The sequence below is a fragment of the Pogona vitticeps genome, chromosome 5 (assembly GCF_051106095.1).
Source record: "Pogona vitticeps strain Pit_001003342236 chromosome 5, PviZW2.1, whole genome shotgun sequence".
NCBI classification, from domain to species: Eukaryota; Metazoa; Chordata; class Lepidosauria; order Squamata; family Agamidae; genus Pogona; species Pogona vitticeps.
In genome coordinates, this window is record NC_135787.1 from 21,675,691 (window position 1) to 21,702,302 (window position 26,612).

The 26,612-nt window shown below is 41.4% G+C and overlaps 1 protein-coding gene across 5 annotated transcripts in view; it reads left to right on the forward strand.

Moving 5' to 3' along the window:
* BANK1 (B cell scaffold protein with ankyrin repeats 1) overlaps positions 1 to 26,612 on the forward strand; it is a 193,187-nt gene that overhangs the window by 59,437 nt on the left and 107,138 nt on the right. For all 5 annotated transcript variants that reach the window (XR_013545800.1, XR_002301625.3, XM_020805437.3 and 2 more), the window contains exons 6-7: positions 4,041 to 4,164; positions 15,049 to 15,245. Coding sequence is in view for 3 of the 5 variants with exons in the window: in XM_020805437.3 (XP_020661096.3) it covers positions 4,041 to 4,164; positions 15,049 to 15,245 (321 nt within the window). In the remaining 2 variants the exon portion in view is untranslated. The remainder of the gene's footprint in view (positions 1 to 4,040; positions 4,165 to 15,048; positions 15,246 to 26,612) is intronic.

The window sequence follows — 26,612 nt, forward strand, 5'->3', positions numbered from 1 at the left end:
AAAGCAAAGCTTGTTGCTTATATACTGCCCCATAATGCTTAAAGAACTCTCTGGGAAGTTTACAAGTTAATAATGCAGGCTACACATTGCCCCATCCTCCAGCAAGCTGGGTACTCATTTTACCAACCTTGGAAGGATAGAAGGCTGAGTCAACCTTGAGCTGGCTACCTGGAATTGACCCCCAGGTGGTGAGCACAGTTTTGGCTGCCATATGTTTAACTACTGCACCACATGGTCTTATATTTCCTGGTAAGCATCACATAGAAATATTTATAATCTGAGATAACAGTCCAAACACATGTACTTCCGGAATATTCTTATATACAAAGAGAAAATAGTGGGCCATGAAAACTGGCTGCCTATTTTGTTTTATGAATTCCCTCTTCTGCAACTCATGAATTGGGAACTAAGGAGATCCTGGTTTCATAAATCTCATGTTCTAATCAGACTTCTAATGTTCTAATTCAGAGCCTCGTGATTTCTCATGTTCTAATTCGAGCCTCATGGCACAGTGGTTAAACCACTGTACTGCAGCCAAAACTGTGCTCACAACCTGGGGTTCAATCCCAGGTAGCCGGCTCAAGGTTGACTCAGCCTTCTATCCTTCCAAGGTCGGTAAAATGAGCATCCAGCTTGCTGGGGGGGGCAATGTGTACCCTGCATAATTAACTTGTAAACCACCCAGAGAGTGCTTGAAGCACTATGGGGCGGTATATAAGCAGCACACTTTTGCTTTTAGGGCTGGGTGACAATTTTGTATTAAATTGGTAATTCTTTTTATACTGAATGTAAAGATGGTTATTTAATCTATAAGTTTATTGCTGTTGTTGTTGTCACATGCCATCCGGTCACCTCCAATTTATCGGTGACTCTATGAATGTCCTCAACAGCCCCGCTCAGCTCTTGTATTCTCAAGTCAGTGGTTCCTTTCTGAATCATAGAATTCATAGAATTGTGGAGTTGGAAGGGGCCTACAAGGCCATCATCCAACCCCCTGCTCAATGCAGGAATATATCAAAGTATATCTGAGAGATGGTTGTTCAGTTTTCTCTTGAATACTTCCAGTATTGGAGTGCTCATCACCTCCTGAGGAAATTGGTTCTATTGTCATACTGCTCTAACAGTTAGGAAGCTTTTTCAACTAAATATCATGGAGGCAGCCCATTTCATATTTGGTCTTCTTCTTTTCCTGCTCCCTTCAACCTTTCCTACCATTATTGCCTTTTGTAGTGAGTCTTGTCTTCTCATGGTGTGCCCAAAGTATAACAGCTTCAGTTTTAGCATTTTTGTTTCCAAGGGACCCATTTATTCTTCTCTCCAGCAATCCAGGGTATCAACAAAACTCTTCTCCAGTGCCATATTTCAAATCAATCAATTTTACTCCTGTCAGCTTTCTTCACTGTCCAGATTTCACACTTATATGTCTGCAGTCAAGCTGTTTTGACTCAGCAACTGGCTGTCCCTGTTACCAGAGCTTGGACGGTTTGGCTGGTATAAATGGAAAAGAATTTTGTTTCAATTCATTTTTAAATTTATTCACCTTTTTTGATTATTCAGCTCAAAAAGGACTTTACATTTTAGAAAAAGTGAATTAGGAAAAAAAAGCAAAAGTGTCAGTTTTTTGCCATCCCTATTAATTTCTTAAAAATAATTGCTGAATTTTCAGTAACTGAATGATGAGGAGAGCTTTAAAATATTTCTTATTCTTTGGATTACAACTCCCAGTATATCTAGCCAGCCCCAGGAATTTTAGCCCTATTTCTCTGAGTCACTTGACACTGAAAGTAACATTCCAGTAAGGAGATGCATCCAGATTGTTTATAGTAATGTTGCCACAATAGAAAATCCATTATCAGGCAGTTCCGATATTCATGTGTCCCCAGATAGCATCAGTAATGAATGGCACAATTAATCAAGTAAATCTATTAAGGTTTTCGGTGAGATGCATTTACTTACATTGCATTTTATATGTATATCATGTGCAGTTGTTTGAACATTTATGAGAGTTGCATATGTCCATACAGATATATGTTTTATTCTGTATATTTCAGGACTGTAACTATGGTAAACAAGAGATGACATGGCTTCTGCTATGCAAACACCGACGTTGTTTAATGGGGGGGGGGGAGCTACTGTAGGACCTGAAATATAATTTACCCTACAGTGGCCAGTCTGAGTCCACTTGACAAGTCTATATCATAACAGCAAAGCAAGAACAAAAATAATAGCTGTGTTTGTTATTCAGACAGTCTTATTTTCCTGTGACAAATCCACTATGTCTGCTGCCTAAGGCATTACTACCATAACAAAAGGACTAATAAAAGATGATGCATTACACTATTAGCGTTTCATTAAGGGCAGTGGTAAATTCCTTCCAAATACATATTTTAAGGGTGTTATTGTTCTGCTGAAGGTGCTTTGATACAAAGCAAGACCAAAATGGAACCTTCAGAAATATGCTCACCTCTTAATATTGTATCCTTATTGAATTAATTATTTAAAAATCCCGGAGCCAGGTGACAAAAAGTCAGCTTTCTGTGGATTTGAGAAGAATATCTCAAGTTTTAAAAAATGAAGTAGTCATGCCTCCAATTGTGATTATCTAGCCCACCAGAATACAAATTTCTGAGGGCATGGCAGCCCCACAAAATACAGTGGTGCCCTGCATAGCGACAATTAATCCGTTCCGGATTAATCGTCGCTATGCAGAAACATCGCTAAACGGAACAGAAAAAGCCATAGGAATGCATTAAACTTGGTTTAATGTGTTCCTATGGCTCCCAAACTCACCGTTCAGCGATGTTCCTCCATAGCGCCGCCATTTTCGCGCCCTTGGTAAGCGAGGGCAGGGTGCGAAAACACTTGCGGTGGCCATTTTGTGCACCCGGCGGCCATTTTGGAACCGCGATCAGCTGTTAAAAAAACATTGCAATGCAAAGATCGGTAAGCAAAATGCTTACCAATCATCGCAATGCAATGTTTTGCCTATTCAGAACATCGCAATACGATCGCATTAGCGATCTAAAAAAATAGATCGCTATGCGAATTCGTCATTAAACGGTGTGCTCGTTAAGCGAGGCACCACTGTACATCATTTCACATTGCAAGGTCTGGACTAGAGATGGGCCCGAGCCTCGTTTTGGAGGTTTGTGCCACTTCATCGGCACGGCACCACAGGTGCCATTTGTTTCCTTTCCCCACCCCAAGCCAGCTTCCTCACTCACCACCCAGAGTGCACTGGTGAGAGGGAGAGTCAGGTGGGGCTGGGGTGGGAGAAGGGAACATGGTGGCCAACCTACGGTGCCATGCCAGCACAAACCTCTGAACCGAGCTCATGCCCATCTCTTGTCTGGATTCAGTCTACTGCATCAACAGTTAATAGGATTGGGTAGGGCATGATGTGAAAGACTTCCCCCACCGACACTGGAGAGCTAACAGAACTTGGAAAAGCTACTTTTTGGACTGCCACGGTCCATGGTGGCCGAAGAATGCTAGGACATATAGATTTTATTTCTTTTGCTAAGCTCTGTTGAGGAGTAGCACAGAAGTCATTACTACTATAAAAATCCATTAAATTCTCTGAAAAACATTTCAGTCAGACTTCTAAATGCTATCATGATGGTTTATCATTTTAAAATACTAAAGCTGACAAATGTCCACCGACAACAACAGAAAAGAGTTATCCAGGCGAACTGAGAGTTTCTTTAGGAAATGGTGGAATCAGCATGGATTTTCTTCACCTTCTCACTTCACTATTACTTATACAATGCTTGAAAGCTTTCAAGTGGTCAAAGCACTTTGCATGCATTATGTGTACAGCATACATTTCTGAGGTTCTGGAGAACCTCACAGGTATTGGCTGAAGTGGCCAGCTGACACTCCATGAAAAGTTAAATAATAATAATTGCATTAATCTTAGAAGTGACACAGGACTGTTTGTTGCTTCTGGTGCTTTAGGTTAAAAATAATTATCTTTTTGGAAAATGTTACAGTATGAAAGCGAAAGGTTTACCCTGTTTTATTCTCTCCTTACTATGCAGGCTTCCAATTTTTCATCAACAGACAAAATAGACAGCATTCTCACATTTTTATTGGACATTCCAGTCATTTCTCATAACTTCAGCCATATTCCGAATAAAGTCCTGGATCATCACTGCCAAAGAGGTGGGTATCCTATAATGTTCTTTATACCAATTGGTTGCAAAAAAAGGATAGAATTCAGCATACATATTACAAGTGAATTCATTTTCTTGAAGGCCAACATGAGTGTAGCCGAAATTGCATCATTCTCTCTCTCTCTCTCTCTCTCTCTCTCTCTCTCTCTCTCTCTCTCTCTCTCTCTCTCTCTCTCTCTCTCTCTCTTACACACACACACACACACACACACACACAGAGAGACAAATATATGGCTTGAGAGGAAGTCCAAAACTGCACAAGTACCAAAAGGGTGAAGGGAAAACCGTAGGGAAGGACCACACAAAAGAAAGAGAACTGAGTACTGTCACTTGCCATGGAGTCCTGAATATATTGGTGTGGCTGAAAATTGTGAACTGGATATGGTGGATTATGGAATGGAACAGTGTATCCTTTAAAGCAGTGTTCCCAGCCTTGGCCAGCATAGCTAATGGTGAAGGCTTCTGAAAGCTTTAGTCCAAGAACACCTGAGGGACAAGGTTGGGAAACACTGTTTTAAATGGGCATGGCTAACTGAGGCAGCAACATAAACCATCCCAAAGGAAAGGAAATGCAAGAAAGCAAAGTGGCTGTCCAACGAGGCCTTACAAATAGCAGAGAAACAAAGGGAAACAAAATGCAAGAGAGATAGAGAAAGTTACAGAAAATTGAATGCAGATTTCCAAAGAATAGCAAGGAGAGACAGGAGGGCCTTCTTAAATCAACAGTACAAAGAAATAGTGGCAAAGAATAGAAAGGGAAAAACCAGAGATCTGTTCAGGAAAATTGGAGATATTAGAGGAACATAATGTGCAAAGATGGACATGATAAAGGACAAAAATGGTAGGGACCTCACAGAAGCAGAAGACATTAAGAAGAGGTGGCAAGAATACACAGAGGAATTATACCAGAAATATCTGGATGCCCCGGACAACCCAGATACTGTGGTTGCTGAACTTAAGCCAGACATCCTGGAGAGTGAAGTCAAGTGGGCCTTATAAATTATGGCTAACAACAAGGCCAGTGGAGGTGATGACATACCAGTTGAACTATTCAAAATCTTAAAAGGTGATGCTGTTAAGGTGCTACACTCAATATGCCAGAAAGTTTGGAAAACTCAGCAGTGGCCAGAGGATTAAAAAAGATAAGTCTACACTCCAACTACCGTACAATTGCATTTATTTCACACGCTAGCAAGGTTATGCTCAAAATCCTACAGGGTAGGCTTCAGCAATATGTGGACTGAGAACTCCCAGAAGTACAAACTGGATTTCAAAGGGGCAGAGGAACAAGAGATCAAATTGCTAACATGTGCTGGATTATGGAGAAAGCCAGAGAGTTCCAGAAAAACATCTACTTCTGCTTCATTGCTTTTGCTTCATTGACTATGCAAAAGCCTTTGACTGTGTGGACCACAGCAATCTATGGCAAGTCTTAAAGAAATGGGAGTGCCCAATGACCTTATCTATCTCCTGAGAAATCTATATGTGGGACAGGAAGCAACAGTTAGAACTGGATATGGAACAACTGACTGGTTCAAAATTGGGAAAGGAGTACGACAAGAGTCATATATTGTACCCCTGCTTATTTACCTTATATGCAGAATACATCATGCGAAAGCCTGGGCTGGATGAATCCCAAACCGGAATTAAGATTGCCAGAAGAAATATCAACAACCTCAGATATGCAGATGATACCACTCTGATGGCAGAAAGTGAGGAGGATTTAAAGAACTTCTTAATGAGGGTGAAAGAGGAGAGTGCACAAAATGGTCTGAAGCTCAACATCAAAAAAACTAAGATCATGGTCAGTGGTCCCATCACCTCCTGGGAAATAGAAGGGGAAGATATGGAGGCAGTGACAGATTTTACTTTCTTGGGCTCCATGATCACTGCAGATGGTGACAGCAGCCACAAAATTAAAAGACACCTGCTTCTTGGGAGGAAAGCAATGACAAATGTAGACAGCATCTTAAAAAGCAGAGACATCACCTTGCTGACAAAGGCCCGCATAATCAAAGCTATGGTTTTTCCAGTAGCAATGTATGGAAATGAGAGCTGGACCATAAAGAAGGCTGACCGCCGAAGAACTGCTGCTTTTGAATTGTGGTGCTGGGCAAGACTCTTGAGAGTCCCCTGGACTGCAAGGAGAACAAAGGATATGACAGAAGACGAGATGGTTGGACGGTGTCATTGAAGCTACCAACATGAATTTAATCAAACTCCAGGAGGCAGTGAAAGACATGGCGTGCTCTGGTCCATGGGGTCATGAAGAGTTGGACACGACTTAATGACTAAACAACAAGAACACAACTCATTATTTAGAAGCTAGCATGTGACATTGTATTTCAGTTGTTAAGTAAAAAATATTTAGTTTCTGAAAAATTAAGGAAATTATGGTACTCAAACATACCATATAAGAGCTCAAGAAGGTCGGCCCATTTTTGACAATCTGTCCATATGAGTGCTCTTTATACTCATGGCTTTCGGGAAGGAGCAGGATGGCTAGATGTCTCTGTAGGAACAATGCATATGTCTTCTAATAAAAATAATGGCCAAGTTCTTTGCCATGATTTGGATATATGTGCCCCTTCATAATATTATTCGTACATGTGATGAGGAGGCTGAGATTTAAAAAATTTCAATATGGGGAAAAATTCATCCATCTCTAACTCCTAGTATGCTTAAATAAATGCTGCTCAATGTTAGCACATGTCCAGTAAAAATTCTGAATGTTGAATGCTGAAAATGTAAATGCAGAATCAACAACAGGGACGTTTTGAGAAAGATTTATAGCTGCACATTCATTTCAGCTGCACAGAAATTTGCAGATTTAGAGGGTAGGCTCCTTTTTGGTTCCAGTAACTATCCCCTGTGGAATGCAAAGGAACTGAATTAGTAAAGGTAAGGAAAAGCACTTGATATTTGGGGTGGGGGTGGGGGGGTCGAGCAACAACTTCAGATGCCAAACCTTGCAAATGTTTTTCTCTCTTTTTGGATTGTTAAATCCTCCCAACCAGCCTGGGGGGCGAAGAGAGTGTAATATGTGATACAAAAGAAGGTGTTTTTCTAAGCTTCAGAGTTTCTCTGCTCATTTCTTATTTAGATCGTTTGGATTCTAAAGGATTGCAGCATGCAAACATTATGTGCTGTTGTGAGCCATGTTTTTTACTGAGCTAATTGCTGCACACACATTCACATTCTCTGTGCTGATGCTGAAGATGTAGGTTTACAAGGTCAAGAGTAGTAATTATCTGTAATTATGGTGGGCTTTGAAAAAAGGGGGTGGAGCAATAAAGGCTGTCCATTCAACAAAATTATAATCGCGGAGAAATGTGCATTCTCCTTAATAAGTAAAATACATGTGTTGGTTCTGAACCGATTAAAAAAGGGAGAGAGCTTTATTTGTTTTTGTTCCTTTGAAAGCAATGAGGTCTTGTAGAATATTTAGAAACGTCTTTGTAGAACTGGCTACTGAGGTGTGATATACATAGTGAAGTCTGCTATTTATATATCACAATATCTAGCCAGCTTTAAACACATTTGATTTCAAGGAAAGCAATAAAAACATCTCTTCAGGGGTGAGCAGCCTGATGCCTTTAGATGTGATGGAGAAATGATTTGGCCAGCATGGTCAATGGTCAGGAATTGTGGGAGTTGTAGTCGTTTTGGAGGGCACAGATTCCATCCTCCAACCTCTTCCTCTGAAAGCAATAAAAACCATGCTGTTTATAATATCTGTCCATAGTGCTTAAAGCACTTTCTGGGCAGTTTACAATTTATGCAGGCTACACTTTCCCCCCCTCCCCCAGCCAGCAAGCTGGGTGCTCAGTTTACCAACCTCAGAAGGATGGAAGGCTGAGTGAACCTCAAGCTGGCTGCCTGGGATTGAATCCAAGTTGTGAGCAGAGTTTTGACTGCATGACAGCAGTTTAACCACTGTGCTGTGAAGCAATGGAAACTTGAAAGACCCACCATTCCCTGCTTTGCCCTTGCCTCATTTTGTCACATACTGTTCGTCTGCAGGTTTGCACTAGTGTCCTGACAAATTATTTCAGGCAACTGGACTTCCTTTCTTTGAGTATTTTCTTTCCTCACTCATTTTGACGGAGTGAGGAAATCTCTGTATGCATCATTTGTATGCTTGGGGATTCTGGCTGTAGCTTTTGAAGCACAGCAGACTTCCATAGAGGACATGGAGCATAGTCACATCAGTTCCAGCTCATGACAGGTTTGCAAACTGCCCTGCAGTGACCTGTCCTTGTCTTATAATGAAAAGGGACTGATGTTTGCTGTTAAATCATTCTTTTGCAAGCCTTATTCTGATGGACCCTTGATTTTTATTTATTTATTTATTTATTTATTTATTTTGCTGCCTTGGGCAACAGAAGAACTGGTAGCTGTGCATGCTTTGCTACACTTTTAGAATATTCCCTCCTCTTAGCAGATGATGAGCAACAGGTGGTCTTGAATCTAGCCCCCACTTTTTTCACCCATTCCAATAAAGATCACTGTGGATCAAGTAGGCAGATCAGATGCCAATTGGCACATGCACATTACTCTTGCCAAGCCACAGGGATATGCACAGTAAGTGAGATTGGTGGATATTAAGTACTTCTTGCTGGGAGATGAGTAACCAAGTTAAGTCTCACTACATACAATTATGCATGCCTTTCTGGCATACCTTGCATGCTGCTGGTATGCTATTTTCTTGGTTCTGTGGGGCCATATTTTAAAATGGCCACTGCATATTGTGCTCAGATTTGAGATGATATATCGGCTGACAAAAGCAAGAATAACAATAACAAAAACGCAAGCTCAAATGGATATTACGCAGATATATGTCTTCCTGAGTTCCACACACAGATAAGGTGCCAGAGTAGCTTCCAGAAAAATTATACAAAGTCTCTTCAATGAAAAAAGCAAAACCCAGAGCCGCCTTCTGTAAAATGATCCAAGGCATAAAGATGGTTGGCTCAAAAGGAAAAAAACTCTAATGCCTTAAAATAAAATACAGAGATCAGCAGAGATAACACAATGCCACTTCATTCTGTCCACTACCCCTCCTGTACAAATGCATTGGCATTCTGCCACTTAATGCAAGGTAATGAGAACCTACTTTCCTGCTCCCAAGGGAACAAAGAGCCCTTTTTGTTTCTCTTCCCATCTCTGAAGTGCACCTTAACAAGCAGAGCCTCTTCCTAGGGACTCATCACCCACCCACTCAACTAAACCAAATAATCTATATGAATAACACAGGCACTGGATGGATGGATGAACTAATGCAGTTTTTACCCCCCCCTTATTTTTTGTTTGTTTTTTGTGTGTGTTTTTTTTTTGCTTTGCATCCAGCAGATCAGTGGTTGGTGGGTGGGTTGGTGGGTGGGTGGGTTGGTGGGTGGGTTGGTGGGTGGGTGGGTTGGTTGGTGGGTTGGTTGGTGGGTTGGTTGGTGGGTGGGTGGGTTGGTGGGTTGGTGGGTGGGTTGGCGGGTGGGTTGGTTGGTTGGTTGGTGGGTTGGTTGGTTGGTGGGTTGGTTGGTGGGTTGGTGGGTGGGTGGGTGGGTTGGTTGGTGGGTTGGTTGGTTGGTTTCTCTCTCTTGTGGGGGAACACTTCTCCCCAAAGTTGCTAAGCTGTTGGCTGATTCTTCAGTGTAGAGCAAACTCTCCTGGAGGGCAGCCTTATTCGAGGTCTTCTACTAGTCGCCCATCAGGAGCACTGTTGGCAGTCATCCCTGCGTGTGTGGTGACTTCTTTAACTTCTCTCTTTCTAAGACTATTTGCTATCCTAATTATCTGGTGATCACCTAGCCCATCAGCCTTCTCATTTCGTGACCCTACTCTTTCTTTCTTTCTTTCTTTCTTTCTTTCTTTCTTTCTTTCTTTCTTTCTTTCTTTCTTTCTTTCTTTCTTTCTTTCTTTCTTTCTTTCTTTCTTTCTTTCTTTCTTTCTTTCTTTCTTTCACTTCTCTACCACACCATTAGTCTGGGCAGTTCACAACATTAAATAAAATCATATCATAAAAACACCATGTAATAAATAAATAGAAGTACCCAGATTAAAACCCATTGAGGGGGGGCAGGCAGATTTCAGGTGAGAGACTGTTCCACAATTGCAGAGCAACCACCGAGAAGGCCCAGTTTCTGGTAGCTGCTTTTCAGGCCTCTCTCAGGTTCAGCACTCTCAACCACCCTGCCTGCAACAATCTTACTGAATGGGCAGATCTAATCTGAAGGAGGCTTTCTGCCAGATATTGAGGTCCTAAACTGTTTAGGTTAGCACCATCACCTTGAAGCTGGTACAGAAGCAAACAGGTAACGAGTGTAAGGTGGCCAAGGTGGGGGAGATGTGTTGGCATTTCCTGACCCCACTCAGCAACCTGGCTGCTGAGTTCTAGACCTTTTGAAGTCTCCGTAACAGCTGCAAGGGCAGTCCCATGTAGAGAACATTGCAGTCGTCTAATCTCGAGACTACCAATGCATGAACTAATGCGGTGGGACATCCACTGTCAAGGTAGGGCCACAGGTGGGCAGTCTTCAACATGTGTAGATTACTCAACAGAATATACATAGGAGTTTACAAATAATAAAAAACCCAATGAAATCACAAATGTTACTTACTTCAGACTTAAAATATAAGATGCTGTATGCTTTCCTCTCTCTCTTTAGTTTGTTGTCAACTATAATTACTTAAATATTCAATTTTAAAAAGAAGAAAAAGTTAAATCAAGCTGTTCAGAAAATATTAAAATGTTAAGAGACAGCAATAAAAAGTTTAAACAGAAAAGCCAAAACTCACACTAAAATTCAGTAAGTGAACACCTGGTAGGAAAAAAATTATCATTATGCAGTATTAAAATGCTACTAGTGATTACAGTAGGACCCCCTTATCAGTGGGATTGGTACCTGCAGTTTCAATGTCCATGGTCTGAAAATATGACAAATATTAAAAGAAAAAATCCCACAAAACGTATTTCCATTGCAGTATATATTTGCAGTATATATAATTCTTCGGCTGACCGCCGAAGAATTGATGCCTTTGAATTGTGGTGCTGGAGGAGGCTCTTGAGAGTTCCCTGGACTGCAAAGAGAAAAAACCTATCAATTCTAAAGGAAATCAACCCCGAGTGCTCATTGGAAGGACAGATCCTGAAGCTGAGGCTCCAGTACTTTGGCCATCTCATGAGAAGAGAAGACTCTTTGGAAAAGACTTTGATGTTGGGAAAGTGTGACAGCAAGAGGAGAAGGGGACGACCGAGGAAGAGATGGTTGGACAGTGTCATCGAAGCAACCAACATGAATTTGACACAACTCCGGGAGGCGAAGATAGGAGGGCCTGGCGTGCTCTGGTCCATGGGGTCACGAAGAGTCGGACATGACTAAACGACTGAACAAACAAAATATATTTATCAGAACTGGCCACTAGAAGGAGCCAGAGATCATGCTATGCATAGGATTTGCTATAGAAACATGCTATCCATGGTTTTCAGCATCTATGGGAGGACCCGGAACCAATCCCCTGTGGACACAAGGGTCCTGCTATATGTGCTACTATCATCCTCACATTCAATGGTCTTTGTTTTATGCTGACAACTGGCTTTGGCTGTTGCGCCTTGATTGACTGTAAGAGCCAGGGATCTTATTGAACGGAATTGCTCAAGCAACAGACCACTGCAGAAGTAGTTTGACATTTTTGCCACTTGCATAGGGAGGCATCCAGAGCCTTGTTGTGTGCAAACTTCAGTCAGGTAAGTTTAAAGGCAATGATTGTTTGCATAATGACACTGGTCATAAAAGGACACTGCTTGTGCAAGTGAAGCAATCCTGTGTTAACTGTGCAGGCTAGGCATTACAATCTGCTAGTGTTCACTATTGGGAGGAAAGCGATGACAAACCTTGACAGGTCCCATCACCTGGCACATAGAAGGGGAAGATATGGAGGCAGTGGCAGATTTTATTTTCTTGGACTCCATGATCACTGCAGATGGAGACAGCAGCCTTGAAATTAAAAGACGCCTGCTTCTTGGGAGGACAGCTATGACAAACTTGGACAGCATCTTAAAAAGCAGAGACATCACCTTGCCAACAAAAGTCCAAATAGTCAAAACTATGGTTTTTCCTGTCGTGATGTATGGAAGTGAGAGCTGGACCATAAAGAAAGCAGGCTGCCGAAGAATTGATGCCTTTGAACTGTGGTGCTGGAGGAGACTCTTGAGAGTCCCCTGGACTGCAAAGAGAACAAACCTATCCATTCTGAAGGAAATCAACACCGAGTGCTCATTGGAAGGACAGATCCTGAAGCTGAGGCTCCAGTACTTTGGCCATCTCATGAGAAGAGAAGACTCCTTGGAAAAGACCCTGATGTTAGGAAAGTGTGACAGCAAGAGGAGAAGGGGACGACAGAGGATGAGATGGCTGGACAGTGTCTGCAAAGCATCAACATGAATTTGACACAACTACAGGAGGCAGTGGAAGATAGGAGGGCCTGGCATGCTCTGGTTCATGGGGTCACGAAGAGTCGGACATGACTAAACCACTAAACGATGACAAGTGTTCAATAGGGACAAGGCCATGTGGTTCACTTTGTCCCATGCTTTTATTCTAAATTGTGCTTTTGAATGTAGTTGTTTGATTTCACGGAGGGTCCCTTTAGAGGGTCCCTTTAGGCACTCATGTTTGATTTGGGAAGGCCATTTAGAAGTTTTAAAAACAAAAGACCGCACACCTTATCTAACAAATCTGTCCTTCCTATTGGAGTTGCATCGTGCAATTGTCCTTTGCTTTAAAGAAAGAAAGAAAAAAGATGCTAAGCTCCATTATCATTGCTCCAGCTGCTAACCGATAAGTGCCATGTGTCAAACAATTGATTTCAAGTCACCTATTTCACAACCATCCCAAATAGCAAATTAAAGTAAGCTCTTGACCTGCTATTTTGCAAAGTGCTTAACAACCACATCCCCAAATGTACAGTAATGATTAAAGTGAACGTGAATGGTCCAGCTGCTGAACAATCCAATATTCTTCATACATTTTAGCTGCAGTTGTAATTCTGTACTGCAAATTATTATGGCCAATTACTGCAAGGTATCTCTTGTAGAAATGTTGTATTGAGAAGGCAACAAAGGACAGATGTGCATTTAAAACACATGGATTACAAAGAGCTATGGAGCTTTGCCCACAGTGCTACAGTATGTGATTTATTATGACTATTTCAGTGGTAGAATCTCTTATTATGCATCAGCTGTATTAGTTTTCATGAAATTCTATTATTCCCCTGTACACAGTTGGTACCTGTAAAGAATGGCTGCTAATTTAAAAAAGCAGGCACATTAAAGGAATAGCAATGTAGCATGACATGGGCCTCCCCACCCCCACTTCCCCGGTCATGAGATCTAGTATTGTGTTTCCGTGCTCTCTAGTTTGGTTCTCTAATTGATTTTAATAGACCGTGTCATCCCCTTGCCACCATGAGTTTAAAAAAAACACTTTTATTAAGAATGTTCAACCCCCCAAATGTAGTGTGTGGTGGGGAGGGGTTAACTCACATGGCACCAATAGGGAGAATGTCCATCACCAAAAATAGTGTGGACAGAAGATGTTGCTTTATATTACATATGCTAATTTATAAGTTTTATAAAACAGTTTTTTGTGTGATTTAAGCATAATTACAGTGCATCTCACTCGAGTGGGGAAGAGACTAACCAGTGTCCTCTATGCTGACTGAAGCTGCTGTCCAGTAGCTAATATATGGGCAATTTCTAGGTAGCTGGTTCTCCTTCCTCTGGTTCCTAATCTGAACTGGAAACTCCCATCAAATGGAGGAAATGTTCAAAAGAATGATCATCCTTTGTGGTCCTTCAGATACAGGAGGTAGGGCCACTCTAACCCTCAGTAGCTACTAAGAGGGCTGTCTCCAGAGTGGTACAGAATCCACAGGTATTCCAGGCCACCTCTCCAAATAGTCTGTGATTCTTTTGTGACGAGTAAGTCCCCTCGTTGTGGAAGTACAAGGGACAGCAGATATCAGCTAACTATATTTATATATTGAGTGTTCTGCAGTAATCCCTATCCATTTAGGTCCCATCATCAAAAAAAATACCTAGGATCTGGATGTCAGGATGAGGGCTAGGGTGAAATACAGGTCCTTACACCATTTTTTTTTCAGCCTGGTGCCCTCCAGATACTGTATATCAATCTAAATTCTATGGTTTATGGGTAAAAACAACACAAATCTTACTGAAAATAAAAGAACAATACTTATACATGGCATCAAAATACAGAGATTGAGGTTGGTTAATTGGCATGGGAGAAGTGCATCCCATAAAGCAGTTGTGGGCAGCCATGAACCATTGGCCACACATATTTCCCCATATCTCCCCCCCCCCCGAACTACCCTGCCATTTTGGCTAAAAGCCATTAAAACAAAACACAGAGAACCAAGGATTAAAATGGCCCCCAGCCCTGTTGAAGTTGCCCGCCTCGGCTGTAAAGGAATGAAACTGGAATGTTACTGGGACTGAGCAAAAGAGAAAGACTGGCTGTTCAGAAACCTTACAAAACCTACGACTTTATGATATCTTTTGGTTTTTATGTATCTGTTACGTCTGTATCCTTGCCCTTCAGCCAGATGCATAGTAGACTTTCCTGTGTAGTACTAACAGTAACCCTATGAGGCATGGTAAAAATGATGGGTCCAGTGGGCTTTATTTATGGTGAAGTGGATATTTGAACCTTTGTTTCACAAGTGTGTGGTCCATCATTCCACATGGATCTTTCACCTCTGCACTACCTTTCCCCAGCTGCTAACATAATAACATGGAGCACTGACTTTAAAATATGGTATGTCTCTCTCTGTGTGTGTCTTTCCCCCCACCATATAGATTTACAAGTGAAAGAACTTCCCACTCTTCTCCACTGTGCAGCAAAATTTGGATTAAAGAAACTTGCTTCCCTTCTACTCCAGTGCCCCAAGGCAGCTTGGGCTTGCAATATAATCAACAAATATGGAGAAAACCCAGGACATCTTGCAGAAAAGTATGGCCATAAGGAGATTCAGAAGATCATTAAAGAATTTTCAGTAAGTGTCCACTTTTCCAGATGACATGTATAATTATAATATGTGTAATTAGCTGTTTAGAACCCTGATATTATCCATTTTCTTTGAAGAGAGTGGGGGTACACCCTGTCCTAGTTTGAGATACCAGAATTATCCTTGATTTTCTTAAGAGCAGGAAGAGACATTCATTGCAGTAGAACTTGCAGATAAGCCTCTGAACAGGCAGCAGGTTTGCAAATATTATAAACTTACATATGAAAAAAGGAACAACACTTGCCTATATAGCAATGAGTATATCATGTTCGATGCAATGTAGATCTCATGTGTGGGAATGCTTCAGTTCTGCAGCAATTTACAGAACTGTCTCCTGTATCGTAAGATGGAAGGTGAATGGTTGTAGATAACAAGAGCATCCATGTGACAGCTCTAATTTGGATCCACTTTGCAACACCTGTGTATTTGCTTTTATAGATGTATAATGCAACTGAATACATGTCCACTCAAAAGTAAGTTCCTTTGGCTAGAATAACTGGCAAGTAAAACTGCACAAGTTTGCAGCCTAATAATACTAGCACATGGTTATGATGTGCCGTAAATAACTTCTGACTTGTGACCATCCTAAAAGGGTTTTCTGGGTATGTAAGATGTTTAAGATATTGTTTAATGTTTCCACCCCACCCCACCCCCGCTGAGCCTCCATGATGCAGCAAGGATTTGAACCTTGGTCTAACACTCTTAGAAGGGACGTGGTGGCGCTGTGGGCTAAACCGCAGAAGCCTGTGCTGCAGGGTCAGAAGACCAGCAGTCATAAGATTGAATCCACGCGACGGAGTGAGTGTCTGTCGCTTGTCCCAGCTCCCGCCAACCTAGCGGTTCAAAAGCATGCAAATGCAAGTAGATCAATAGGGAGCACCTCGGTGGGAAGGTAACAGTGTTCCGTGTCTAAGTCGCACTGGCCATGTGACCACAGAAGATTGTCTTTGGACAAAACGCTGGCTCTATGGCTTGGAAACGGGGATGAGCACCGCCCCCTAGAGTCGAACACGACTGGACAAAAATTGTCAAGGGGAACCTTTACCTTTACCTTTTTACCTAACACTCTTTCCACTACATCACACCAGCTCTCCACCAGCACATGGGAAGGCTAAAATATCTTTGAAAATAAAGAAACCTGTTTTGTATACTAACAATAGTAAACATGTGCCATCAAAGCAATTCTGACTTACAGCGACCCTTTTCAAGGGTTTCCAGATAGAGAATACACAGAAGTGCTTTGCCATTCTCTTCTTCTGGGGATACCCTGGGGCTGTGCAGCTTGCCCAAGGCCACACAGGCTGGCTCTACTCGCAGGAGGCACAGTGGGGAATTGAGTTCCCAACCTCTAGCCCTGCAGGCAGAAACTTAAACCATTGAGCTATCCAGCCAGCTGTTTTGTGTATAGCTCTGCTATTTGGCACATTATATAACAAAGTAGGATATTGCCTTTTTTAAAACAAACAAGCCTAAGCCATCCAAAGCTAAGCACTTAACGGTCCCATTGATTTCACTGGAAAAATTAAGCAGTTAAGGGTTTCTACTCTGAGTAGCATGTGAAGAAAAGAAAGTTAATCATAAACGGCCATTTTTGTTTTCACTAGACAGGACCTAAACACTGAATAGGCCAGGTCTGTAACACAGGGAGCAATGCTCCATAAATGGAGCAGTATCCCAAAAAAATCCATTTTCTTCTCAGTTTCTCATTATATGCAGCCAGAATGTGAATATTCATTTCTTAGTCACAGAAGGAGGAAGGGGAAGAACAGATTGCCCAGCATGTGTTCTTATTGTGGGAGTTCATCCAGGGTGGCCTCAGGCAAAGGAAGGCTGGGACTGTTTCTCTGCTGAAGTGGTGCTGATGAAATCTGAGGTCTAATAAGAGCACTCCCAAGCTACAGCAGAAGATGCAAAAAAACAACAAGGAAGCAAAATGCCACCAGATTGTCCTATGTGCTAAACAGTGTCATGCAGATGGTCCAGGGTATAATATAGGTAAGCTTTCTGTTACTTTGATGTGACCTTATCCATGTGGGAATGAGAAAGCATTGCACTTCTAGAAGCTGGGTATGAAAATAACTCTTATTCTTTGGCTGCCCAATTAGCACAGATGAAACTTAGGCTTCCTAAGAATAAATGAGACTCAGGTTGCCTGCTGGAACAGGAACTAATTACTGTACTTTTGGACGCTCTCCCGTGGTTGGGTGGTGATGGGAAGAATTAGCAGCAAATGTAATTGGTGCAAAAGTAATCCTGGGGCAGATGTTGAGAACTTGGTATACTGACAAAGGAAATTAAGCCCTGAATATTTTGCCTTTGCTTTCAGTAATTAGACACAAGAGTTTTAATACATTTGGGGTTAATTTTTACCAATGGGAAAAAAATAATTGTAGCACGTTACAGTTAATCAATTTGACATTTCTGGGAACAAACAGCAAAATAAGTTGGAAGGCTGGCTTTTGCCTTGGCATCAATGTTTTCAAAATAAATGTTTTGTTTTGAGGGATAAATGAACTTACAGTGGATTTTATTTTGGCATTTCTACTCAGCAGTAAGGACAATTAAGTTCAGCGGGACATACTTGCAATGGCACTTGTATATAAAAGAGTGAGGACAAGCTCCAGGAGCCAAGTGACCAGTCTCCTCAGACATGCAGACCATGCTGATCGCCCCAGATGAACACAAAACACAAAGAGTAAAGCTGGTTTATTTCTGGTTTTGTTAAAAAAAAACACCACTTTTAAAAGGTGTGGTCACCCTCACCTTTCCAATATTATTTTCTTTTTTTTTTCACCAAAGATTGTTGTTGTTTTTTGCACAAGAGGACTGGGAGGAGCCTGGAGCCCACAGTAATGCTCTTGGGGCACTCCATGTGAACCACAGACCTCACGATTCCCTCCACTGATGTGCAGAAATGCAATCTTTCAGCAGTTAATGTGGGCTTTCTTTGCAACCCTTAAATTCAGAGCTGGACCAGGTTACTCTTATAAGCCCTCCATTCTGATTAGTTTCTGCATATGAAATAGGAGGGGCTTCCATCTTGCCCTCTGCTTCAGGTAGAAAAATGTCTTAGTTTGCCCTATGATTTTTTATTGGCAAAAATCCTGTTGATTAGTGTAGTAAATTGCAGTAGAATCAGACCATGGAATAAGTGAGGATATGGTAAGTCAGTTCATCCATTAATTCAACTGATTTAATTCATTATTTTAAATCAGATGGGCAGTGAAATTCTAAAGTTAACTTGGAACATTGATTTAACTATAGGATAGATAGATAGATAGATAGAGAGAGAGAGAGAGAGAGAGAGAGAGAGAGAGAGAGAGATCATTTCACTTCTATTGTGCAAAAGCAGTAGAAGGGAAATAATTTAGACCAGCTGTAGAGCAGTCTAAGGATCAAACTACATCTTAATGGGAATGCATGTTCTTTGTAATCAGTGCAATTTTTTAACCTCATAATGGGATTTCCACAGAGACATGCACATCAGCAATATGTCTTGCCAATTAAGCCCATGCTTATTTTATTTTATTTATCTATCTATCTATCTATCTATCTATCTATCTATCTATCTATCTATCTATCTATCTATCTATCTATCTATCTATCTATCTATCTATCTATCTATCTATCTATCTATCTATCTATCTATCTATCTATCTATCTATCTATCTATCATCTATCTATCTATCTATCTATCTATCTATCTATCTATCTATCTATCTATCTATCTATCTATCTATCTATCTATCTATTTATTTATTTATTTATACCCCGCCCATCTGGCCTGTAAGACCACTCTAGGTGGCTATGCTTATCTTTCAATAACTAGTCACAAAATAAAGCATGTGAAATGTAAGATATGTAGGTGACGAAAATCATGTGTTGTGGCAAACAAACTTCTTTCACGAGTTGAAGGGTCACTTCTGCCAAAAATATGTTACATGTATCATCTACTTAGTTTACCCTTCAGTGTCCTTCCATGTTGGGAATGTGGTTAAGGATTAGAAGGATTGGAATCCAGAGTCTTCTCTGCTTTAGTGACATTATGAACCAACTCATCTCTTTTTTACATTCTGCAAGGTCAGGCCTTCAGCTCTGATGTCAGAGGACTGTGGGTGTGGAACTTACTGCAAGGGTGGGAAGGACACAGTATTTCCTTTCTTCCTTTGAGACAGGAGTGGCCGCAGTAGGATGAAGTGGCCTGTAGAGATAGGAGATTATGATCGGCTGTTAATTTGGGAGAATGTATTTACAAAATCATCACTGTCTCCATACGGCTAGTGGTTGGAGACAGAGACCAAAGATTACTTTAGGAGATACAAATCAAACCTTGCAGTTTGTAACTCAGACTCACTAAATTCCTCCCTCATTATCTATTATTCCAAAGTCTAATTATGTTCCAGTGGTACTCTCTGAGTGAAGGTCCATTAAGTATTAGAGGTTGCTCCAGTATCATTTTAGGTTCTATTGGTAATCCTTTTTGAGTATTTCATTGAATCTGTATTTCCCAGGTGTTGGAGGGAGATATACCATTTGCACTCCAGAATCTGCCAGTTGATGAACGAATGTGCACATTAGAAACTTATGCCCAAAAAATGCCCACCTTAAAAACATTTGGAAACCACAGCTTAAACATGTTTTAGTCAGTCAATCATGATGGAATGAATTCAAGCGATGTACAAACTTTAAAACATACATGCATTTTAAAAAATAAGCAAAACAAAGAACAAGCACACATTGAAAAAGGAGAGGAGAGGAGACAAACGGAAAGAGCATAGAAGTGCTGGATGGATCCAGTCCCCTCCAAAGCAAAAGCAAAGCATGCTGCTTATATACTGCCCCATACCACTTCAAGCACTCTTGGGATGGTTTACAATTAGGCAGGCTACACATGGCTCCCCCAGCAAGCTGGGTACTCATTTTACTGACCTCAGAAGGACAGAAGGCTGAGTTAACCTTGAGCCGGCTACCTGGGATTGAACCCCAGGTCGTGAGCACTGTTTTAGCTGAGTACAGCAGTTTAACCACTGTGCCATAAGGGTCTTCTCAGGGATTTAACTGATTCTCGATTGATTTAACCAGTTATGGGAGAAACAGGAAGGTGGTACAGAGTGAATGATTCCATAAATGCACATTCCTAATCATTTCCTGTTGGAACAAGGCTTCAGATTGCCATATTAGGTTTCAAAGCTTCTCAGATTGCCATGTTAGTAGTGCTAAAAAAGAGTTTTCTTTCCAATGAGATAAAGTGATAACTCTGTTTGCATCGGTTTGTTTGTTTGTTTATTTGTTTGTTTGTGTGTTTGTTTATTTGTTTGTTTGTTTATATCCTGCCCATTTAGTGTCTGGGTGGCTAAAAATAAAAAAACCCTAAATTTTGTTACTACAGAAACAAAATTGCTACTCCGCCCATTCCCTGTAAACTCAGCCATATCTCGTTTACTGCAGTGAAACCACCAAACAGTCTTGTGATGCTTTAAAGTCTAACATTTGTGGATTGCAGCCCACTTCTTTGGATGAATGGAGACATTCATAAGCATACTGGGGGCAAGGCGGGGTCAGAGTGTGCAATGTAAGAGAAATGTAAACAGGATGGCATGGGCAACAGCGTTCTGTGAGGGGCATACAGCCCACTGAGCCACTTGGGAATCTGTCACTTTAAAAAAGTTATTTTCATTCCTTAGAAGACTGCGAGAGCAATGTGGGAGGGGGTTCCCTGAGAATCTTTCCCCCCCAACACACACACAAAGCCCAAAGTGAAACAGGAAGTACCTGTCTGGGTACTTCCTGTTGTCATTTTTTTCAGGAAGAATGGTAGAAAACTGGTATTTCCAGATATGGCATAGCGCATGGCAAAGCTGAATATCAGACATTTAGCCCCTAAATTCACTCAGGTTGCTTAGTCCTGGTCAAAGCAGCAGCAGCTAAGTGGTTATTTAACATTCTTTGGCAAGTGACAAATGTGGATCTTAATGCCAGGTATCCAAATGTTTCACAGTCCCTGGAGGTTAAAAAAAATGTTCCTGGGCATAGATTAACACACATATATGTAGCAAAAAAAGTGTTTGTCTAAGCCAGGCTTAACATAGGGCATGATTTTAACTAGCCAAGATGGCAGCAGGATGGCTGAGTTGAAATTAAGCCACTTGAGACTATGCTGAGTCTTTCCTTTCAAGCCTAGAAATGTTGGAGATTACTGAGGACCACTCTGACTCTGACATAAATTTTGTGTTTGCTGAGTGGTTGTTGAGTCTAGGCTGGCTGAGGCTGGATATGGTACTGTTCTTTCCTTCTCTGTCCCTTTTTGGCTGTTGTGTTGGATGATCCCAGCCAGCCTAACAGATGGATCAGCAGATCTAACTGTGCTTGCAGATCTGATATCAGCCATCCCAGTGGGGCTGTATGAGCACACAAGGCTTCTTCCAGTTCTACCACAGGTGATGCATTTTTGAGCTTAGAGTGCATTGAAAGAATTTGGCCTACAGATACATTTGATGCTGCAACATTGTGGTCAGAAGGGTAGAGGAGGAAGCAATGCAAACATTTCAAGTAGAAAAGACAGTTCAACCATACATCTGAAGACTGAGGCTGCAGTCCAGAAAAGCTTATGCCAGATAAAAGTAGTTAATCTTTAAGGATTCTTTTTTAAGCAAACTACAACAGATTATGGACAAATTCTGCCAGTTTTTGGAAATCCCATTTATAAATGTGTATTAGATGGTGTGGTGTAATGAACAGAGTGATGGAATAGGACTCAGGAGGCCTGTGTTCAAACTCTCACTCAGCCACGGAAGCTCACTGGGGGAGTGGAACTGGTAAAACGACTCCTTAAATATATGAGTTACCTTGAAAGCCCAATTAGAGTTGCTATAAATCTGTTCTGGCTTGACAACCCATTACAACAACAACATTGGAGAGCAAGGAAGTTCGGTGATTATTGTGCATCCATCCAAAGTTTGCAAAGGGTTTTGTTTGCAGGACCATAGAGCACATTTTTTCCTCAGGCCTCATTATAAAAACACTAAAAGCCTGCATTAAGAGCAAAATACATAATGAAAATGCTCTCCTTGGCAGTTTTCATGCCTCCTATCCTTACATCCAGAATGCCATGAGTCATTTAAACAGTTTCCTACAAATAATCCTTCTCGGTCATAAGGGCCTTTTTTCCTGTCTCTCACCATAAAATAAAATTCTAGCTAAAATTTCACCGTGAACAATTTTACCCTGAAGAACCCTGATGAGGTTGTCACTATTTTTTAATGTGCGCCTTCCCTTCGTTCTTGCGCTCCAGGCAGCTGAAGTTCTTTGTCCTTACGGTACCTTCCTGCAGTGTTGACACCAGGTTGCCAGCCGATCCAGAGTTGGCAGGGAAGAAAAGGAATAGCCAGATCTCCACTTTTGACCTCTGGGCTGGGTGCCAGAATTTTGTGACTGAAAGGCAGAAATTTATGCTGTTGCCAGAGTGGTGCTCACTGAGCTTGGGTTTTTAATTTCTAAAAATATTATTTTAAGTAAAAAAAATCCAATAGCAGCATTTTAGCACACAAGCTTGAACAGAAGAGCCTGTGCGTGCATACTAAGGTCCCTTTTCTCCAAGTCAAGCATCGATGCTAAAAATAATACAACATTCTCAGATGGAGGGAGGGCAGAAAACAGAGCACCATTCTCCCTCTGCACTGTTTTCGCTGCCACTGCTAGTTTTATAGCATCTGCAGTGGTAAAAAATCTCTTCCTTTTGGAAAGTAGCTGAACTACTCTTACAGTGAGGAAAGAAGCCATCTGCAATTATGAACTGATCGTGATACGATGTTACTATAGGCTTTCTGTTTGTGTGAGTGTGCATGCATGCATGTACACATGCCTTTCTGATAGCTTGATTTCCCTTCCCATTGAGATTCTGAGGGTTTCACTCCACCCATCACTGCCAACCTGAAATATAAAACACAGGTCCTGGTCCCGTTCCAGCTGCAGTACAGCTTAGCACCATCCTTTCAGTCACTGGGGTCTCTTTCCTTCAGCCCTCTCCTTGACCCACCAAGGAACTTTGCAGTGTTTGCCACCTGCACCTTGGTGGACATTTGGTAGATTCAAGAACACCCTGAAACAAGGAAGCTGCAAAGTATGCTGCTTATTTACTGGCCCCTAGCGCACTCTTTGGGTGGTACAAAATTTAATTATACAGGCTACACATCCCCCACGCAAACTGGGTACTCATTTCGCCAACCTCAGAAGGATGGAAGGCTGAGTCAACCTCAAGCTGGCTACCAGAATCCACTGGGAACAATCATGAGCAGAGTTTTTGACTGCAATACTGCAGGTTAGGCACTGACTCATGAGGCTCCTCCTGCTCTTTTAAGGAAAGAATAACCCGTCCAAAACAGGCTGAATGTCATATATATATTTAAGCAAGCCATGATATGGATGAAGCCTCATATCTATGTTGGGTTTATTCTTTTGCTCCAGTGGTTAGAAACATACAGGTTGAAGCTTGTATTTCTTGCCATGTGCCAAGTCAGGCAACCGATATAGGACACAAAGAAAAAAGCATCAATTTTTTAAAAATCTGGAAGCAAACCCACACTGAGATTTGTGCTGTTTGACTTGCACCAGCAGGCATTGCTGGTGGGATTCTGGCCAGCACCTGGCATGCCTTCTCCAGGTCCAGAAATCTTGTCCTCAGGTGAAAAAAAAAATCTGAAACAGAACTTCCTTGGAACACCCGGCTCCAGCACTCCCATAAATAAATTAAAAAAAAACATTGCAAGTCTGAAAGCAAATGTGTAAAGTTAGAGTAGAGTTGAATGTTCTCTGTCAATGGTGAGCCACTATGATGTCCAGCCTCAAACATCATCTCCTGATGTCTGAGGCAGGAAGACAAGCACTATCACTTCTTGTACTTTGCAACTGCTTACCTATCTGATGATTGTCACTCACTTTCCTTCTCCATTGCCTCCTCCACTGTTCTTCTGAAACAACAAGTCTTTATTGTTTCCTTTTTCTTTTAAAACACGCTAGCTGTGTCCTGTGTGGCTGCCATGGTTATTTATCCATTTAAGATAACAAAATGCTTTCCCTTCACTCTGTTAGTATAACAGATAGGAATATGAAAAAGCAGTCCCTCTTTCTATGTGGCTTTTAGCCAAACTGAGCAATTCAGCTTAACCTGATTCCAGGAATTCCCCATTTGAGTTTTAAAACTGCCCCTCACACATAATGCAAATGATTTAGAAGCAGAGGGTTATTTTAATATCCATGTCAATGTAGTTCAGAATACTTGGAGGTAGTGAAAACTGACATTCTCCGAAGCCATAGTCAGAATCAAATTTTGGAGGTCCAGAAATACAACTTCATAAAAAGCAATGAATTTTCAAGTTTCAAACCTCCAGTTCCACTTCCAGCCTAAGACTAAGGACCTATAGGCTGCATAATACATTTAGGATTCCATAAGAAGCAGGTCTCCTTGAAGTGAATAAAGATGTCTTATTATCCCATAGCATAATTGAATTGGAAGGGGCCTATAAGGCCATCAAGTTCAATCTCTGCTCAATGCAAGAATACAAATCAAAGCAGGTCTGACAGATGGTTGTCCAATTTTCTCTTGAATGCTAGCACTCACTACTTCTCAGTCAATGCTTCTTGCAATTCATTGTGGAGTACTGTCATTCCAACAGATCACCACATCCAGTCCCAGGGTGGCTTCATCAAATACTGTATCATTTCCTTCCTTTCAAATCAAGGGGGTAATGTTGGCTTATATAATTTTTTTTTGGGGGGGGAGATAAAAAAGTTCCCTGACCCCTGGCCTAATAAGGTGCAGTTACAGTAGGTCCATTGGAATTAATGGAACTTACAGAGAAGTTGACTTACTACATCTCCACTGATTTAGTGGGCCTACTGTAGTGTGATTTACTATGTGTGAGTTGTTTCAACCTATATTCTGCCCTTAGTGCTGAAGCATTCTCTGGGTAGTTTACAACGTAATTTTGCAAGGAACACTTTGCCCCCCCCCAAGAGCTGGGCACTCGTTTTACCAACCTCAGAAGGAAGTCTAAGTCAACCGTGAGCCAGCTACCTGATCCATTTTGATCAAACTCAGGTCATGAGCAAAGATTTGACTTCAGTATTGCAGTTTAACCAATGCACCATGGGGCTCTATGATAAACAAAAGGATTTTGACCAATAAGCAAGAACTGATCTAGAGTTTTTGTTTGTTCCAGGGCTGAAGCCCTGGATAAAAATTCATCCCTGTAGAATGGTTTTCTCTGGGACTAACAAATTGTTTTAATTTAGCCAATTGGTGGTACAGTACAGTTTATTATGCCTTTTTTTCACTGACAAACTGATGCAGAGATTTTCTTTTTTAGCTATCTAAAAACCTTACAGTATATTGTCAACAGCATAGTTTCAGTAAACTGATGGTTACATGGCTTTTGACATCTTATTTAGCATAAACAAGAAGACTATCATTCAAATATAACATACGTCTTTTAAAAACTTTTAATAATTGTGATTGTTTGCAACCAGAACTCTTTAATATTTCTGTGGTTCCATCAAGATACAGAGTGGGGAATCACTTCTATAAAAGTATTTGCTACATTTCTGATGCACTATTGCTTCCATGATTACATGGTGGTACAGCCAATTTTGGAGGTTCTTTCTATCTTCTTCTATGTTATTTGTGAAAGAGCCACAAATTTGAATTTGGGGCACAGCACTGCAGGAAATCCTGTCCAGATCTGTGATCTGTCCATCAGAGAAAAACATATGGCGCTGTCTGTAGCTGTTATGCTGGATCCCATGGCATCTTGTATCAATGGAAATACTTGTGCAAGGATTGTCGTCGTTTAGTTGTTTAGTCGTGTCCGACTCTTTGTGACCCCATGGACCAGAGCACACCAGGCCCTCCTGTCTTCCACTGCCTCCCGTAGTTGTGTCAATTTCATGTTGGTTGCTTCGCAGACACTGTCCAGCCATCTCATCCTCTGTCGTCCCCTTCTCCTCTTGCCGTCATACTTTCCTAACATAAGGTCTTTTCCAAGGAGTCCTCTCTTCTCATGAGATGGCCAAAGTATTGGAGCCTCGGCTTCAGGATCTGTCCTAGTGAGCACTCAGGGCTGATTTCCTTCAGAATTGATAGATTTGTTCTCCTTGCAGTCCAGGGGACTCTCAAGAGCCTACTCCAGCATCACAATTCAAAGGCATCAGTTCTTCGGCGGTCTGGTTTCTTTATGGTCCAGCTCTCACTTCCATACATCACGACAGGAAAAACCATAGCTTTGACTATTCGGACTTTTGTTGGCAAGGTGATGTCTCTGCTTTTTAAGATTCTGTCAAGGTTTGTCATCGCTTTCCTCC